The sequence below is a fragment of the Bos grunniens genome, chromosome 24 (assembly GCF_055505025.1).
Source record: "Bos grunniens cultivar Pamir isolate PY7600 chromosome 24, Bosgru_T2T1.0, whole genome shotgun sequence".
Classification (NCBI taxonomy): domain Eukaryota; kingdom Metazoa; phylum Chordata; class Mammalia; order Artiodactyla; family Bovidae; genus Bos; species Bos grunniens.
Genome location: NC_141188.1, coordinates 59562434 through 59580457, shown reverse-complemented (window position 1 = coordinate 59580457; position 18024 = coordinate 59562434). Strand labels below are relative to the sequence as shown.

At 53.7% G+C, this 18024-nt stretch overlaps 1 protein-coding gene across 8 annotated transcripts in view; it reads right to left on the bottom strand.

Annotated features, from left to right (window-relative positions):
• ZNF532 (zinc finger protein 532) overlaps positions 1-18024 on the bottom strand; it is a 130193-nt gene that overhangs the window by 56002 nt on the left and 56167 nt on the right. For all 8 annotated transcript variants that reach the window (XR_015154143.1, XM_086373671.1, XM_086373666.1 and 5 more), the window contains one exon: positions 3293-5655. Coding sequence is in view for 7 of the 8 variants with exons in the window: in XM_086373666.1 (XP_086229792.1) it covers positions 3293-5655 (2363 nt within the window). In the remaining variant the exon portion in view is untranslated. The remainder of the gene's footprint in view (positions 1-3292; positions 5656-18024) is intronic.

The window sequence follows — 18024 nt, the reverse complement described above, 5'->3', positions numbered from 1 at the left end:
AGCGCAGCCAAACAAAAAAAACAGTGATCACGATAAATCAAAAGGCAGCAGGAATGATCCTCATGGTCACGGCAAGGTTCTACGTGTTGACAGCACGTGTTGACTCGTCAGCAGCCTGGATAGGACACTGTTGAACAGTTCCTCTGCGTGTTGATTCATCAGCAGCCTGGATAGGACACTGTTGAACAGTTCCTCTGCACGATGCAGCCACTGGGGAGAACTGGGTAAAGGGAACACAGAATCCCTCTGTGCTGCTTCTTACCTGAATCCGCAATTATCTCAAAATGAAAAGCTTAATTTAAAAACGAAATGACTGGAGAAGACTGAAGCCACGAGCACAGGGCACGTTCAGCAGTTTCAGCTAAGCTGTTTAAAGTACCGTGGCAAGAAGGTGGGCAGGAGAAAACAAGAACAGGAGGCAGGCAGGAAAGGAACAGTCCCGCCCAGGGACCCCGCACCCCTCTCTCCAGGTCTGCTGAACGCACACTCAGAAAGGAGAGAGCCAGGGCCCTGAGGCCACGCCCTTTAACCTCCTGAATCCAGGCAAATCAGGGTCAGTATAGGAGTCAGTTGTATGACTCAGCGGAAGTCTGTTGTATGACTCAGCGGTCCCTGATCTTTTGGGCACGAGGGACCAGTTTCGTGGAAGACAAGTGTTTCACCGGCCAGGGTCGGGGGGATGGTTTCAGGATGATTCGAGTGTATCACGTTTATTGTGCACTTTCTTCATATTGCTCTTACATCAGCCCCACTTCAGATCATCAGGCATTAGATCCCAGAGGCTGGGGATCCCTGGGACACACATGAATCTCTGAGGCTGCTGTGCAGACCTAGGGAGGCGGCCTGGGCAGGACCCTGCACCGGTCCGGCCCTTAGGGAGGGACGCAGCCTCCTCTGCCTCTGTTCACCCACGAGTTACCAAGAAACAGAGAGGCCAATGGAGAGACAGGAGGGAGTGTGGACAGAGGCACTCGGAAGACTGGACTTGAGCTTCGCCTTTGGATCTTCTTGCAAAATTCAGCAGTTGAGCAGAGTGTTGTGAGTGCCCTTCTCCCGGGGGCCAACAGTTTATCCAGGTGGACTTTTGCTCTCACTCAAATTTAAGTTCACCAACTGTAAACCACGGCCAGTGGTCGTGGGAACAGCAAACTGAAGAAGATGAAACAGGAACTTTTCTCCTTCCGGCCTCGCCCTTGGGGTCTTCAGCCCTGCCTGCCACTGCTGGAGCCCCCGCTGAGCTGAGGCTGGTTTAGAAGGAGCCGCGGGGCCGCCTCGGGCTTCGGGGGCCTCAGAGGAGCGGGAGGACTGATGGAACTCACAGAGGGGAGCCGCTCCCCTAGGCTAGCGAGAATGCTTAAGAGACCAGCCTGCCCCTGGGTGTGCAGACACCGGGCCGTGGTGGAGGGGCTACTGCTGGAAGGGCAGGAGCTCGGGGCAGGTGCCTCCGTGGGCGGCCCTCAACAGGAGGCTCTGCTCGGTGTGGGGGTGTAGAGGGCACTCTGGCTCGGCAGAGTCCGAGGAAGGAGCCAGGATGGGGCGGCCTGGCCCGGAAGCTGGGGCAGGTCCTGCCCTGAGCCCGCTCGGGGCCCAGGGGCCGCCGGGCATCATGCCACACCCCGCCGCCACCCCCTCCATGCGCACACAGCCTGCCGAGGGACCCCGCCCACCCCCTCCCCGAGGGTTGGCTTCCCCTGACCCCGGGCTGGCTCCTGAGCTTACGTGGTTACACAGAGACTAAAAACAGCGGAAAACAGGGAAGGAAAATCCCGACCTTCCGCCGGCGGCCTCCTCCCGCCTCGGAAAGGCAGCGGACCGCCCTGAGCCAGCCCCACCGGCTGACAGTGCCCGGCGCCGGAGCCAGGACGTACTCCACCATCCACAACACGCGGAACCGAGGAAACGGCTCTTTTTTTAAAACTGCATCCTCTTAAGATGCAGAGAGAAGACTGCCTCTTTGATGAAATGGTAACTAGAAAAGAGGGACCCAGATGGGACCTAGGCCCTGTCTCCAGGATGCGCTGGGCGTCCTGCCCCCCATCACTCCTTCCTGAACCAGCCTCACTCTGACGGCGTGCATCACTGTCAGACAAGCAAGCATGCAGCGTCCAGCATCCTCGCTGCGAGAATGTTCTCGAATCTCTTTATCATCTCCTTCCACTCAACTGACCGTCCAGAGGGAAAAAAAATCATTGAGGCATGCTTCATCTTTTGTTCCCCAAACTCAAATCCTATTAATACAAAGAACTTAGCTCAGTCGTTGACCTCAGGGAACTGATCGTGGTTGACAGGACCAGAAGTCTGAACCACAGCATGAACCTCGTCAATGAGATAGTGGAGACAAATAGAGGAAAAGGTCAGTTTTCCACCAGGGCTTCAAAAACAAGAGTTTATCACCTCAAACGGGGGCTCCTCCCAAATTTACAAGTTTCCCGTTTGGACAATGAATCTTGTGCTTGCTCTCTCTAGCTTGAGTGAGTTTCATACAACAAGCTCGGTGACTTCCAGATGACAGCTGTCAAATATTTATAGTGAAACACATTTAATGACTGCCCAGAAGCTGCCTCGTGGACAGAAGCAAAACGACAGAAGTCAAATCGCTAGCCGATGTCCAGTGGGAAATGCATCTCACCAACACCAACCTACACCTCACCACAAAAACACAAAGCAAAAACGCCACAAACAAACGTAGAGGTATTCTATTTAAACAGAGGTGCGTTTTCCATTTGTAGCTTGAATTCGCTGCGCTGGAGAATGTTACTGAACATACTAGACCAACATTAAGCAGAAATGCCTTAGAAGTGGGTACCGACCGGGTGTGTTTAACTATAGAAGACAGTAATTACAAACGACGACAGGAATTTTTTAAATCCCCGGATGATCGCTAATAAAGGAGTCAGTGGGGATCAGCCTGACTTCAACACTTAATACAACGTCACGACACTATCACTGGTCAGAGCTCAGACTTCCGACGTAAATGCCAGTGACCCAACAATTAAGACCACCTCTACCTGCCCTGAATCTAAGATGCCTTAGCTCAACTAGTACACAGAGTCTCTATCTGTCTAAAAGAATCCTCTTCCCCTCAAACGGACTTCTACGTAAGATTTACATTTGAACACTGCTCCATGAAAACAATCCTCTCTCTCACTTGTGTGTACATGTACACACGTGCACTCACACCCAGCCCCCCATCTAGCTGAGCTTCCACCCCTGAAATCAGCGGCATCGGATAGAGAGCTCAAGGCTACTACAGATTCATCACCGAAACACCGAAATGTAAATGATACTCTACTTGTCCGCTCGTATCTGCAGCCTGCTGGAAATGGGTGGCCAGCGACGTCTCGTCCTGGAAGACTTCGTTACACTCCAAACACTTGAGGCTGTGCCTGCAGAGCTTGGAGGGGTCTTCATCCAGGGGCATGGCGGGGGTGATGGGCGTGCTGGAAGGGGCCGATATGACCGTCCCGGTGATGCCAGGCTGGATTTTGGTGACCGTGTGCGCGCCGGCTCCCGCGGAGCTCGAGAGGCTGGACGACGAGGGGGCGGTATTGCTTGATGGGGAGACGATCATCTGATCCGCCGGCACTGGCTTCAGGATCAGGTGCGAGCACTGCATCACCACGCCCTTCTCCTTGTGCCCGCGGGCGTGCGACAGCAGGCTGCACTTGTTGTAGAACACCAGGTTCTTGGTGCAGTGGTTGCAGGTCACTTCGATGCGCACGCTGCGCCTGTCGTAGTGCTGGCTCAGGCTCTTCTCCAGGGCGAAGGAGTCCCCGCACTCCAAGCACTTGTAGCCGCGGGTCGGCAAGGTGATGCCCGCGCTGGCAGGGGGGCTGAGGTTGGGGATGTAAACCGGGACGGGGTTGACGCTGCTCAGCACCTTGTTGAAGGCCTCCACCACGGAGCTCTGCAGGGACGACACCACCTGCACCCGCGACACCTTCTTGGGCGGCTGCGAGGCCGCGGCGCTGAGGATCGCCTGCTTGATCTGCTGCTGAGGCTTGGTGAGCACGTGGCGGAGCTCGGAGGCGGCCTGGGCGCCCTGAGGCAGGAGGTTAAGGTTGGCGAGGTGCACGGTCTTTGGCACGAGTTTGGCACTGGCCAGGCTGGAGGCCGGCACCACCACGGTCTGCTGCTGGATGGCGCTGGCGGCTTTGATGATGGCGCTGCTGGCACTCTGCACGGAGGCGGCGGAGATGACCGTGGCCTTGACCGTCGTGTTGTTGGCCAGCTTCAGGTTGATGACTTGCGAGCCGGCCGTCTTCACCGCCGACACGGGGAGGAAGGCGGTCGCCACAGGCTTGATGGTGACCTGCTTGGGGGTCAGCTCGGCGGGCGCCACGGCGTTGGCGACCACCGCGGACTGCAGGGGTGCCCGGGGCGGGGAGGCGAGCACGGCGGCCGGGGTGGGGGACGACAGGAGCGAGGTCACCGAGGCCACCACAGGCCCCGCCTGCTCCGAGGGCTTCCTGCCCGCCTCGAGGTCCACCTCGGGCAGCACGCGTGTCACGGTCCTCTTGATCTCCCCGGAAGACGTCTTGATGGTCTTGATGCGGACTTTGGGGATTGCTGGTGTCGACCCCGCGGGGGATGCTGGCGACCCCTTGCTACTATTTTCGCTGGAAACGCTCCGGGGACTGTCTGGCTGCTTAAGGGACGCTTTCTTCGTCCCGTCGATGAGGTTCTGGGGTTCGGGAGACTTCTCGGTGGCTCGAGGGCTGTCGTTGACGTCCTTTGGTAATGGAGAGGACTCCCGGGAGTTGGTCGCCAGCTCTTTAGAGGAGTCGGAGGCGGCCTTTTTCGCACTGAGTGCCGCGATCGCGGCGATGCAGGATGAGAGCTTGGAGGACGGCTTGGTCCGTGACGGCACCGGGCCACCGAGGCCAGCGTCGTTCTTCTCGGAGCCCAGCTTCCCCTCGTGGACCCTGTTCTCCAGCACCTTTTCAGAGCTCTCCTTCAGCTTGTCCTCCATCTTTCTGACTTTAAAAGGTTCGTAAACACCCAGATTTAGAGAATTTGTCTCCGTCTCCCTCTTGACGACTTTGCTTTTCTCCAGGCCGCCGGGGGCCGGGACGCCAGCCTTGCTCACGCCGTCTCCCCCAAGCGCCTTCAGCTTGTCGTAGTCCTGCTGGGGGCCCGAGCCCGCCAGCACGTTCGCTCTGAAGCCCGTGCGCGGGTCCTCCTTGTCCGGGGGGTCGTCCACCTCTATCTTCTCGTCGTCGTCAAACTCCTCCGCGCTGGAGATGGGGCTGAACTGGCTGAAGGCCGAGTCCTTTAAGGTCGCCTCTGAGGCCGGCACGTCTCCCTTCAGGGCCTTCGACCCTTCCTTGCCGTACGTGTCGAGAGAGGAGGCCGTCAGGAAGCCATTGTGCAGGCCGTTGCCGGGGGGGTTGTGGCTGTCCTTCTCTGCGCCGTCCGAGGAGTCAATGCTGCGGACATTCTTCACGATGACACTGACACCCACGTCCGAGGAGGACGGCGCGTGTGAGTCGTCGTCCGCCTGGGCGCCCTGCTTGATGTGGCTCTCCTGGTCGTCGTGCGCAGACTCGATGGCTGCCTTGGGGTCGACCATGTCGGGGATGTCAAATGCTGCCAGCAGGTCGTCAAAGTCGGGGGTCTTCATATCCCCCATGGTCATGAATTGGATCAGATGTTCTGTGAAATGAACAGAAAAACAATTCCGTTAGCAACGCCCCGCTCAGACAAACGTCCCTGTAGGATTCACACCCAGGCGGGGATGACCATCAGTGAAATGGCAAGTCGCCATGTGCCCTTACTATAAAGTCGGGACGCTGAGCCAAAGTGGACAAACACCCCGAGAACAAGTATAAACTGATCATTACAACTCTGAAGCAATTCCTCCAAAATGCTGTCCAGCACAGCCAGTGTGGAGCCTCTCTAACAAGCAGATCAGAACTATTAAACCACAGAGAACAGGTTCTGGGCTAACAACCAGAAAATACTGTTCATCGCTGGATTCGTCTCCTTGTCTTCACAAAAAGCTGCTTTCAAGTATATTTTGACCTTGACAGCATTTCATTCTATAGGCAAAATTATCCCTAATATAGTCACTGTCAGATTTGGGGTATCACATTAAAAGAAATACAGGCCAAAAAACCCAATTACAGATTTCAATTCGTCCACAGAAGTGAGCATCCCAAGCCAGCATAGGCCTTCTGCTGCTGCTGCTGCTGCTAAGTCACTTTAGTCGTGTCCGACTCTGTGCGACACCATAGACAACAGCGCACCAGGTTTCCCCGTCCCTGGGATTCTCCAGGCAAGAACACTGGAGTGGGTTGCCATTTCCTTCTCCAATGCATGAAAGTGAAAAGTGAAAGTGAAGTCGCTCAGTCGTGTCCGACTCTTAGCGACCCCATGGACTGCAGCCTACCAGGCCCCTCCATCCATGGGATTTTCCAGGCAAAAGTACTAGAGTGGAGTGCCATTGCCTTCTCCGGCATAGGCCTTCTACTGCTAATCAAGTTCCATCTGAGATTTTTAAAAATCCCCAAGGAGCTCATTCTATCAATTTTTATTTAATCCTAATTCTCCCCATGATGGTAGGGGAAAAAGAATACTCTCCCACCGGAAAAGTATAGCGTCCCTTCCACCTTACTCCCTAGTCCGGCGGTTTTACTGGTTAAGGGAACACACATCTGTCTCCTAATCACCACTCAGTCAACACAGTCACGCAAGTGACCATGGCAGTTGAGAAAGGTCCTCCAAGGAATCAATTCCCAGCAGGGGGCAACACGGACCCAAGGGCGGGACAGAGCCCAGGCGAGGGAGGCCTTCTCTTCCGCAGCCAGGCTAGGTCAGGGTGGACAACAGGCTGTAAAGAAGTGCTTCCGTTAATCCCAGAGCCCTGGATGATGCGGCTTCAGGGAAGGTGCAGGGTTTCAGCCGTAACTACAAGAGGCGCGAGCGTGCTCGGTCGTGCCCAACTCTACAACCCCATGGACTGGGGCCCGCCAGGCTCCTCTGTCCGTGGAACTTCCCAGCCAAGAATACTGGGGTGGGTTGCCATGCCCTCCTCCAGGGGGATCTTCCCGACCCAGGGATTGAACCCAAATCTCTTATATCTCGTGCATTAGCAGGCGGGTTCTTTACCACCAGCGCCACCCGGGAAGCCCCTGACTAGAGAGGAAGGATATTTAAATACACAAACTGCTTGGGTTCTTGATAAGGAGACCTTATACTATCGGGGGGGGCTGCTCATCCTCCTCTCTGAACCCCTGGAACAGCCCATCTTCTGAAGCTCTATTTTCTGGACTACACCGTGTGGGTACTGGTCTCTTCCTACCTACTGGCCTGCCAGCTGCCTCGAGACGGGCAACATCTCACTCGCCTTTGCACCATAAACGCCAGAGAACCAAGAGGACACACAGCTCAGAACACAGGAGGTACAATAGGAGCAGGCCTCGACCCCAGCGCTGGGGCCCTCGGGCAGTGAGGGCGCCTCCGAGGCGGCTCCTTCAGTCGGGGCAACGGGGCGGAGGTCAGCCGCCAGGAAGACAAGGCAAGGCGGGAAGCAGGGTGGAGAACGAGAAACTGGAGAGAAGGAGCAGAGGGAGAAAGAAACGGGCAAGAGGAGGAGCAGAAAGCGGGCTCAAGCGACAACCAGCGTCAGAGGAGGCGAGGGCCAGGGCTGGTTCCAGGCAACTGTTTTAAGATTTTTCTGATGTGGACCATTTTTCAAGGTTTTACTAACTTCATTACAATATTATCTCTGTTGTACTTTTTGGCCAGGAGGCATGTGGGATCTTAGCACCTCGACCAGGGATCGAACCTGTAATCCCCTGCACTAGAAGGCTAAGACTTAACCACTGGACCACCAGAGAAGACCTCCTGGCAACTTTCAACATAGAATCAGCCTCAGCCATTTGTAGACACCTAGACTCTCCTGGTGGAGAAGGAAAGGGCACGCCACTCCAGTGTTCTTGCCTGGAGAATCCCATGCACGGAGGAGCCTGGTGGGCTGCCGTCTATGGGGTCGCACAGAGTCAGACACGACTGAAGCGACTTAGCAGCAGCAGCAGCAGCAGACTCTCCTGGGGCTTCCTAGGTGGAGCTAGTGGTAAAGAATCCACCTGCCGATGTAGGAGATGCAAGAGACACAGGTTCGATCTCTGGGATCAGGAAGATCCCCTGGAGGAGGGCATGGCAATGCACTCCAGTGTTCATGCCTAGAGAATCCCATGGACAGAGGAGCCCGGTGGGCTACCATCCATAGGGTCGCAAAGAGTCAGACATGACTGAAGCGACTTAGCACAGCAAAACACCGAGGAGCCCATGAAAGAGAACAGATGAAAGACGTTAAAGAAAAAGAAAAAGAATGGCTATTTCCCTGTCAATATTTATTATGTCGTTTCTCTTTTATATTTGCTTTATATCAGTGAGACCCCGTCTTACATTTTTTACTGAAGTATTTAATGATTTTTTTCTTATATAATCTATAAAAAAAAATCATGCATTCCTAATAAAAAATAACTATACAAGGATCACAGCAGAATCTTTACTCAGGCAACAATACACATACCTGTGAAAATTCACATTAACCATAAATCCATCATCAGGCGCTAAGACACCCTCAGCAATATTCACTCAGTCTGGGACCCATCCTAACACTTCACAGAGAATTTCACTGGAAAAACTACGCTGAAGATGAAATAAGCACTTAGGGTTCAACAGGACCCGAAGAATAAACCTCTATCCGCTCACTTAGGTCTCAGAAGCCGCACATACTTCTCTCTAGATGGTCTTGCTCAGCCCAGAGAGAACACTCTTGAGCCTCTTCTCTCACAGATGGACAGATGGGCGCCTGCAGAACCAGACAGGGAACAATGAACCCCACCCGCCACCCACCCCCCACCCCCCACCCCCCGCACCGATCAGAGTACAACACTTCCAGGCAGATGATGACATGAAAACATTTACAAGTCAGCTCTAACGAGGACGTCTGATGTTATGATTTTCTTTTTCAAATGAACTTGAACTGCAAAATATGGGGAGTGAAAACCCCATCTGTCAGACAATAAATCCACTTAAGAGTCCACCCACTTAGGAATAATCCCTGAATGTCACTACTTGTACTTTTAAGCATTATTTTGCCTTTATAAATTTAACAATCACAATGAGACCACCATTAGTGAAGCATCCCCATGGTCTGTCTTCACCAGCCATGATGATCCATGTTTGCACATCAGTTTCAAGAGAATTCAAGACACAGACTCATGGACCACCCCCAAGTCCCGACTGGAGCTGAATGGGGCTAAAAGGGGGCTTTTCCATGCCACCGTTTACCTGGGGCTGGGACCCAGGCTCTGGAAGGCCCCGGTGGTGGCTCGGCTCCACCCAAGGCCTTCCAGCCTTCCTTTACAGCTACACGGGATTCCTGTCATTTGCCTTCTCTTTATGGCTATGGTGAATAAAATCGTCATCAGGTTTCACACTGTTCTTCCCAGAGGGCAGTCAGTTCAGGAACAAAAAGAAGAAAAGAACAAATACTACTCAGTGGGTGGGTGGCCCAGAACACACAAGCACAAGAAATGAAAAAGAGGTTACCACGTGAAACAAGACGTGCCAGGTGCCAGCAGGTCGCGTGGGCAGCGCAGCCCGCAGGCAGGCGGCGGGCACCTGGAGGAGTGACGCACCTCCGCGGCCCCTCCTGTTCACACGGCCGCGCCCCGAGCACGGGCACATGGGGGCCACACGCGGCAGCCGCACCAGCAGCAAGCCTCGCCGTCGGGCAGGATGTCGCCCGCCGCACGGCTGGCTATCTTTCCTATCTGCACCACTAAAGGAGTGAGACGTTACAAAAGCAGAGACATTACTTTGCCAACAAAGGTCCGTCCAGTCAAAGCTATGGTTTTTCCAGTGGTCATGTATGGATGGGAGAGTTGGACTGTGAAGAAAGCTGAGCACCGAAGAATTGATGCTTTTGAACTGTGTTGCTGGAGAAGACTCTTGAGAGTCCCTTGGACTGCAAGGAGATCCAACCAGTCCATTCTAAAGGAGATCAAATATTCATTGGAAGGACTGATGTTGAAGCTGAAACTCCCAATACTCTGGCCACCTGATGCGAAGAACTGACTCATTTGAAAAGACCCTGATGCTGGGACAGATTGAAGGCAGGAGGAGAAGGGGGTGACAGAGGATGAGATGGTTGGATGGTATCACCGACTCAATGGACATAAGTTTGAGTAAACTCTGGGAGTTGGTGATGGACAAGGAGGCCTGGCATGCTGCAGTCCATGGGGTCTTGAAGAGTCTACACGAATGAGCAACTGAACTGAACTGACTGAAAAGAGTGAAGACCTGGAAAACCCCAGAGAGGAACCTTCATGTCTACAAATACCCCAAAGGGTCCAGGAGACATTCCCAAAGCAGAAAGAACTAACTTTCTCTGTGGACATCTAGCCACACCTGCCCTCCTCCGCGTTCTTCTGAACACCTGAGGTGTACGTATGTTCTAAGGAAGAAGATGAACCTTGGGGGATGGAACTCTTTGGAGATGAAGTACTGGGACAGTGGAGAGCTAAGAGTGAATTAGCAGCAGTTTAAAACCATAGGAGTCAGCTCTCCTGGGTCCCCGGAAAGAATCCAGGCTGTCAGGTGAAAATGCAGGGCGGACGCTGGAAGTGCATCGTCCTGTCTGAAACCTGAGCCCTGGGTGGCGGGGAGCTCAGCTCTCTCGGGTTGTATCATCAGTGTCACAAACACGGCTCTCTGTAACGTCACACGTCTCTTCTGGTTCACAGAAATGTTTTTCATGCCCACAATCATACTGTCCTCTTACCCTCCCCATCCCACATTCTGGAAGGCAAGAGCCAATTTTCCATGGGGGTTGCGGGGGAGGCACGAAGAAGGCTTAAATTCTTGTCTCATTTCTCAGTTCTATGAAGTACAAAGAGACATGTTTATGTTTGAAAGTTTCCTTCCTGCAATTCCTAAGTACTGTTTTAAAAATAGATTCTTTTGCTTAAAAAACATTTGCAAAAATTAATCTCAGTCATCTTTTTTAAAAGATAAAAAGATCTCATTTGCTCTTCCCAACACCTCAACAGCTTGACTTTCAAACAGAATTAAGTTCAGTTATTGCAACAAAAGTCTTTCATTTCATTTATACCCTGTGAAATATAGCTTCCTTCAAAGGCACTAACTGTCTTTTAATTTAGAACTAAACCCCACATAAATAACATAGAATTCACTAACTGCATTTGTGCTTAATGGAGAATGTCCTTTCACCTTGAAAATGTCTGGTGGAAAGATGCTGGACCTGTTTCTAAAAAAGGAAAATGAAAGAGCTCAAGTCTGTCACGTGGTCACTCTATTTCCTCCTATGACACAGACAACACACTTCCTTTCCTACCAAAGTCGCTTAAAATTATAGTAAGCTATTTTATCTGTGTTGGCAAAAAGTCAAAAGTTTATCAAAAGAAAAACTTAAAAGAAAAACCTGTTCACCCCTTACTCATACCTCTTATGCTTTGCAATAAAAAAATGCATGGAGCCATTTGCCAGTTTCCAACTAGAGGATGATGGCTTAGAAGGTTCAGGCGTCATGTAACCACTGAACCCAACTTCAAACAATCTCCAGATACATACACCTGCAAAATGAACATGCAGAAGTCAACCTGGTGGACAGCAGGTCGGCTTCCCCATGCAAATGCAGAAACTAAGCTTCTTTCGTGAAAATCAATAAAATGCTAAGTCATAATAATCCTAAAGAAAACCAAAGTCCGCAGCCCACCTCGACCATATTCCACAAACTTTTCAAAGAACAGCTATAGTAATACAAGACTGCTATCCTTTGGGGGAACTATGCTCGTCACTATTTCCTGGCATTTCTCTGGCCATCGAAGTGCTTTTCAAAGAAATAATTCAACAGATTAATGGATCTGACTCTCATTTCTAACCTTCTGATCTTTCCTTCAAATATACGAAGTTCTTATAATGCACATTATACAATGCGTGACGTCTAATTTGTTCTTCAGGGAACATGATCTAGGCAGGTTTCCTGTGTTTTCAAAGAAATAAGCAGGGGTTGGTTTCTCCTGACCTTCTGCCTCCCAAGCCCTCCCTGCCTTCCCCCTCACACAAGCACTCACCCTGGGCTCCTCCTCCATCCCCAGCCCTTTTCCATCTTCGGCATTTTCAAGGCCAAAGTTATCATGATAATTCTTCAACCACAAATGAGGGAAAAAAAACCACATTTCTTGTCCCCCAAGTGACCATTTTCCTTGTATCTCACTTCGATCTGAACTGCTTATCAGGGGGAAAGTATTTTCTCATTGCAACTCCACCACAAACATTAAGCAGGTTCAGTTTCACAAATCTGCCTCGTGTTTTTTCACTTGCTTTCCCTAAACCAGCTGGAAACAAACGCAGTCTGTGGAGCTGAAAATAAACAACAACACAAAAACACCCAATCAGCTACACCTCTGCCTCAGTGCTTCTCTCGAGGAAAGGATGAGGGGCGGACAAGGAGACGGGACCCCAAAACCTGGCAGACACTCCTCTCTCTCTCTCTCTCTCACACACACACACACACACACATGCACGCACGCACACGGGCTTCGCGCACACACACACACACAGCGCTTCCCAGGTGACGCGCACACATGTGCGCGCACACACCCCCCCCCCAGGTGGCACTTGTGGTAAAGCACCTGCCTGCCAATGCAGGAGACAACAGATGCAGGTTCGATCCCTGGGCAGGAAGATCCCCTGGAGGAGGGCATGGCAACCCACTCTAGAATTCTTGGCTGGAGAATCCCATGGACAGAGAAGCCTGGTGGGCTACAGTCCATGGGGTCACAAAGAGTCGGACACGACTCAAGTGACTTAAAGACATACACACAGAGATGGCTACGTGTGCATAGCTTAGAGTGGGAAAAAATAAGCAACAATAAATGGAGCTACTGAATCTTTTAAGTGCATGCCATTTGGAGGCCCCACCCAAGCACCAGAAAGTCCCAGAGAAGAGCTCCCTTTATCTCCATCACTCCACCCTCGTCAGGTCCTGGGTGGTCTGAACAGTTAGTCAGGGCACCACGCAGCTCTAAGGCTTCCCTCCAGCCACTGGGAGGAAGTGTGACCCCAGACCACTGAGCACCCAGCCCCTCACCTTCCAGTGGGGGCGGTCCACCCTCAACACCGCACGCCACCACCAGGAGAACTTCACTTTCTAAACAGCCTCCATCAGGGTAGCTCCCCACATGTCAATCAAAAGTTCACACACAAGGTGAAAAGAACAGGATATATGTTTTAATTCTGTATGAGCTAACAGGAAACTACCTAAGGAGCTGCAGTTATCCAAAAGAGGCGTCTTCTTGTTTCACTGAACCCTAAAGCCATCCATGTTGCTGTCTGGTCTCTAAGTCGTGTCCGACGCTTCTGGGACCCCGTGGACTGCAGGGTGCCAGCCGCCTCTGTCCACGGGATGTCCCAGGCAAGAACACTGGCATGCGTAGCTATTTCCTTCCCCAGGGGATCTTCCCGAACCAGGGATGGAACCTGCCTCTCCTAAATTGGCAGGCGACTTCTTTACTGCTGGGCCACGTGGGAAGCCGAAACGGTATCAATACTGACATATGGATACTCTGGCCAAGGCAGCTTTTTCTTCTTCACTTAACACTGTACCTAATATTCCTGATTGAAAAACAGCCGATGTGAAAGTTCAAACTGCTTCTGGAAACACAAACAGAGGCACTTGATAGCGCAGCGACTCCAGGAAAGACAAGAGTAAGCCCAGCCCACCCTGGCCCGAGGTGGTCCTTCACTTCGCCCCCCAGGTTCCCCCCACGAGGCCCTTCCCTGCCCTCCTCCCGGCACCTGCCTCCCCAGCCCCTCGGGAACAGAAGGGAACGGTCCCCACCAACCTCAGCCTTTGCCAGAAGCTCCTCTCGCCAACTCCTGGCCTACTTCTGGCATCGCTCCCCTCAACGCTAAGCACTCACGGGTCAAATGGGGGCTCTGCAGGCAGAAGCCGCTCTGCGTCTGCACTTGGTTCTGCAGCTGCCAGGGGACCTGCCAGGGGACCTCGGGGGAGGCCCGCGCCCGCTCCCGGGAGGCCCGCACTCACTTCAGGGAGGCCCGCGCCACCTCCTGCGAGGACCGCGCCCACTCCCGGGAGGCCCGCACTCACTTCGGGGAGGACCGCGCCGGCTCCGGGGAGGCCCGCGCCCACTCCTGGGAGGCCCGCGCTCACTTAGGGGAGGACCGCACTTGCTCCCGTGAGGACCACACCCACTCCCGGGAGGCCCGCGCTCACTTCGGGGAGGATCACGCTTGCTCCCATGAGGACTGCACCCGCTCCCGGGAGGACCACCCTCGCTCCCGGGAGGACCTCGCTCCCAGGAGGATCGCGCTCGCTCCGGGTAGGACTCAGCTTGCTCGCGTGAGGACCGCGCCCGCTCCCGGGAGGACAGCGCCCACTCAGGGGAGGACCACCCTCGCTCCAGGGAGGACTGTGCTCGCTCTGCGGAGGACTGCACCCGCCCGGGAGGGGAGGCCCGCGCCCGCTACCGCGAGGACCGCGCCCACTCCCAGGAGTCCCATGCTCACTTCAGGGAGGACCGCCCTTGCTCCCATGAGGACCGCGCTCGCTTCCGGGAGGACCGCGCTCGCTCCCAGGAGGATCGCGCCCGCTCCCGGAAGGACCGTGCTCACTCCGGGGAGGACTGCACCCGCCCAGGGGAGGACCGCCCGCGCTCCCGGGAAGACTGCCCCCGCTCCCGGGAGGACCCCGCTCACCCCTGGGAGGACCGCGCTCGCTCCGGGGAAGACTATGCTTGCTCCGGGGAGGACTATGCTCGCTCCGGGGAGGACTATGCTCGCTCCGAAGAGGACTAAGCATGCCCGGGGGAGGAACACTCCAGCTCCTGAGAGGCCCGAGCTCGCTCGGGGGGAAGATCTCACTTGCTCAAGGGAGGACTATGCTCGCTCCAGGAGGACTATGCTCACTCCAGGAGGACTGTCGCAGACCCCTGCTCCTCTCCTCCCACAGCGCTCCTTGGTGTCACTCCATAGCCCTCTCTCTCCCTCATCGTTAACTCCCACCCAGCCAGAGGACACAGGCCGCTTCTAACCTTCCCCGGCGGCCTACTCCATGCCTCCTTCTGTCCTCCACGGTCAGCTTCACAGACAACAGGCAGGACCCCTCCCCAGGGCCCCCTGCCTTCAGGTCCTGCCCTCTCCTGCACCACTGGCCTTTCCAAGCCAGTCCCCACCACCAGCTTGCTGCCCGGCTCCAGGACTTTTGACCACTTCTGTTCCCCTGCTGTTGTTAACTGCTGCTATTGAATACTGGAGTGGGTTGCCATTTCCTTCTCCTGGGAATCTTCCCAGGCCAGGGGTGGAACCCGTGTCTCCTGCGTTGGCAGGCGGATTCTTTACCACTGAGACAACAGGGAAGCCCTCTATTACTTCTACCTACCAGCTGGTGGCTCAGATGGTAAAGAATCCGCCTACAATGCGGGAGACCTGGGTTCCATCCCCGGTGTGGGCAGATTCCCTGGAGAAGGGAAGGGTGACCCACTCCAGTATTCCTGCTGGCAGAATCCCGTGGACGGAGGAGCCTGCCAGGCAACAGTCCATGGGGTTGCAAAGTCAGACACGACTGAGCGACTAACACAACACCAGCTGAATAAACCTCCCCCAACCTCGATCTGGCAACCCAACCCTCGTGCCCTGTCCATGGGCACGCTGCCTTCACAGCCAAGCTCTCCATTGTTGAGAAGGTCCAATTCCACCCAGCTCCTTCCCCAACCCTTTCCACTCACGTGAAACCACTATTAAAAATCCGGGCTGTGGGAGGAGACCCAAGAGGTGACAGAACGGCTCTGTATCTCAACTGTGGGGGTGGACACACGCGTCTACACTTTTGTCAAACCCAGAGAATTTTACCACGTGTAAATAAAAATTAAAGGTACCAGGAATGATGAGAGGCCCAAAATAAAGAGACCAAGTGTAACCCAGAACTAGCCGTGTTACAGGTGGTTTATGGGCCGCACTTCATATGCTGTGGCACAGACACCAGCTCTGAGGGACCTTGTCAGGCTTTTTACACACACACAACGCTGAAATACACTAACTCTGATACATGTATGACTAACTCACTTTGCTGTACAGCAAAAAACACAACACCATAACACAACTATCCTCCCTAACACAACACCGTAACACAACTATCCTCCCTAACACAACACCGTAACACAACTATCCTCCAAGAAAAATTTTTTTTAAAAGAGCTGGATTTTTCTACGGTGAACAGATTTCTTTCTACAGGGCAGCCTCTATTCTGCTAGTAAATACTGTAACTCTCCAAAAAGAGGGATGTTACAGCTCCCAAATTCTGATCTAACCACAGGTCATTTTTTCCAATCCGCAAACAGAAACGCCTGAATGATTTCCCAAATGGCTCCACCAATTCTGTAGCTGCCATCACGCATTAGAGTTACATTAAGGCCCCCTGCCCCTTCCAGCTTTATAAATATTTACGAGCCAATGTCTAGTCGACAAAAAAGATGACTTTTAATACAACGTCTACGTTATTAGAAAGTTCTTTTCCTCATACGGCTTGCTTACTGGCTGTGAAAGAAGTATTTGTTCTGTGAGTGATGAATGCATGCACCGGAGCGGGATGACAAATTTCCTCTTTACTTCTCTCTGCAGCTCCAGGAGATCTACTTACTGACCCACATCCTTGTCATGTCACTAATAAGCAAGAGCATACAAAACTCACCCACACTGTTCCCTAAAATGAACCGGTTTCTGGGGATGGAAACCCTCATGAAGAGAATGAGCTGGAATGTCTCAGCACCGACATTCCCTATGCTCTCTGGCATCTTTGGGTTGGACGGTCTTCCACCTAACAGTGGAGATGACAGCATACCCCGGGCCCAGGGCTGTGGGGAGGGCCGACTGGTATTTGGGTGTCTAGAGGGAACCTTGTCACGACCATACGTGGTTGCTGTTACTGTGTTGCTCGGTCGTGTCCGACTCTTTGCGACCCCACGGATTGCATACAGCAGGCTTCTCTGTCCTTCACCATCTCCTGGAGTTTACTCAAACGCATGACCATTGAGTCAGTGATGCCATCCAACCATCTCATCCTCTGCCGTCCCCTTCTCCTTCTGCCTTCAATCTTACACCAGACAAAAAGCGTAATATTCAAACACGGGGGATGGGCTCGGAGATTTGCAACAAAGGTTCCTCCTCCTTTCATCCCATGACTGGCCCAGAGACCTGCAGGCACAGTCAGAAGACTTGTGCAGCTGAGGGTTACTTGTCACAGAGCACCTGGTCTGAGCAGAAGAAGAAGGGGGCAAAGTGGGCAGCCCTCTCAGCAGGGGGACTTGTACCGCGGGGTTCGTGGTCAGAAATCAGAGCTTGCTGCGTTCAGCACAGAACCCACGGGTGGAGGTGTGAGCCGCAGCTGGGTTTGGAATTACGAGGCCGAGGCACCAATGGCCCAGCCGCTCAGAGCCAGGGAGGGGGACAAAGAGATGCCCAGAGCATCAGGCGGGCGCCGCCCTCCCCTCAGCCTGCCCAAGTCCTGCAGCCCCGAACCTCAGCCACACTCTGGACCGGTGCTCCCCAGGGGCGAAGCTCCCCCCGTACCTCAGCCACACTCTGGACTGGCGCTCCCCCAGGGCAAAGCTCTCCCCGAGCAGCAGCAAGCCTGGCAGTCACACCTGAAACAACCCACAGCTCTGTGCCCTGCGGAAGGCAGGCGCGGGGCTGGGGTAACACCTGCCTTCTCCAGACCCTTGGGACCCCCGAAAGGAAGGCACCCCACGGGAGACCCAAGGATTTTATCAAGCTACGTTTTGAGTCGCAAGTCAGTACAGCAAAATAAAATAGTGACTAACAATTCATGCGGTGCGGGGAACAGAAGACAATGACCGTCTCCAGCTGCTCTGAGACAGGAGTGAAGAGGAGTCTTCGTTTCGGGGTATGGTCCCTGCACGCTTCAAAGACATGGGCTCAGACAGGTTCTCCGACAGGGTTTCCCACAAA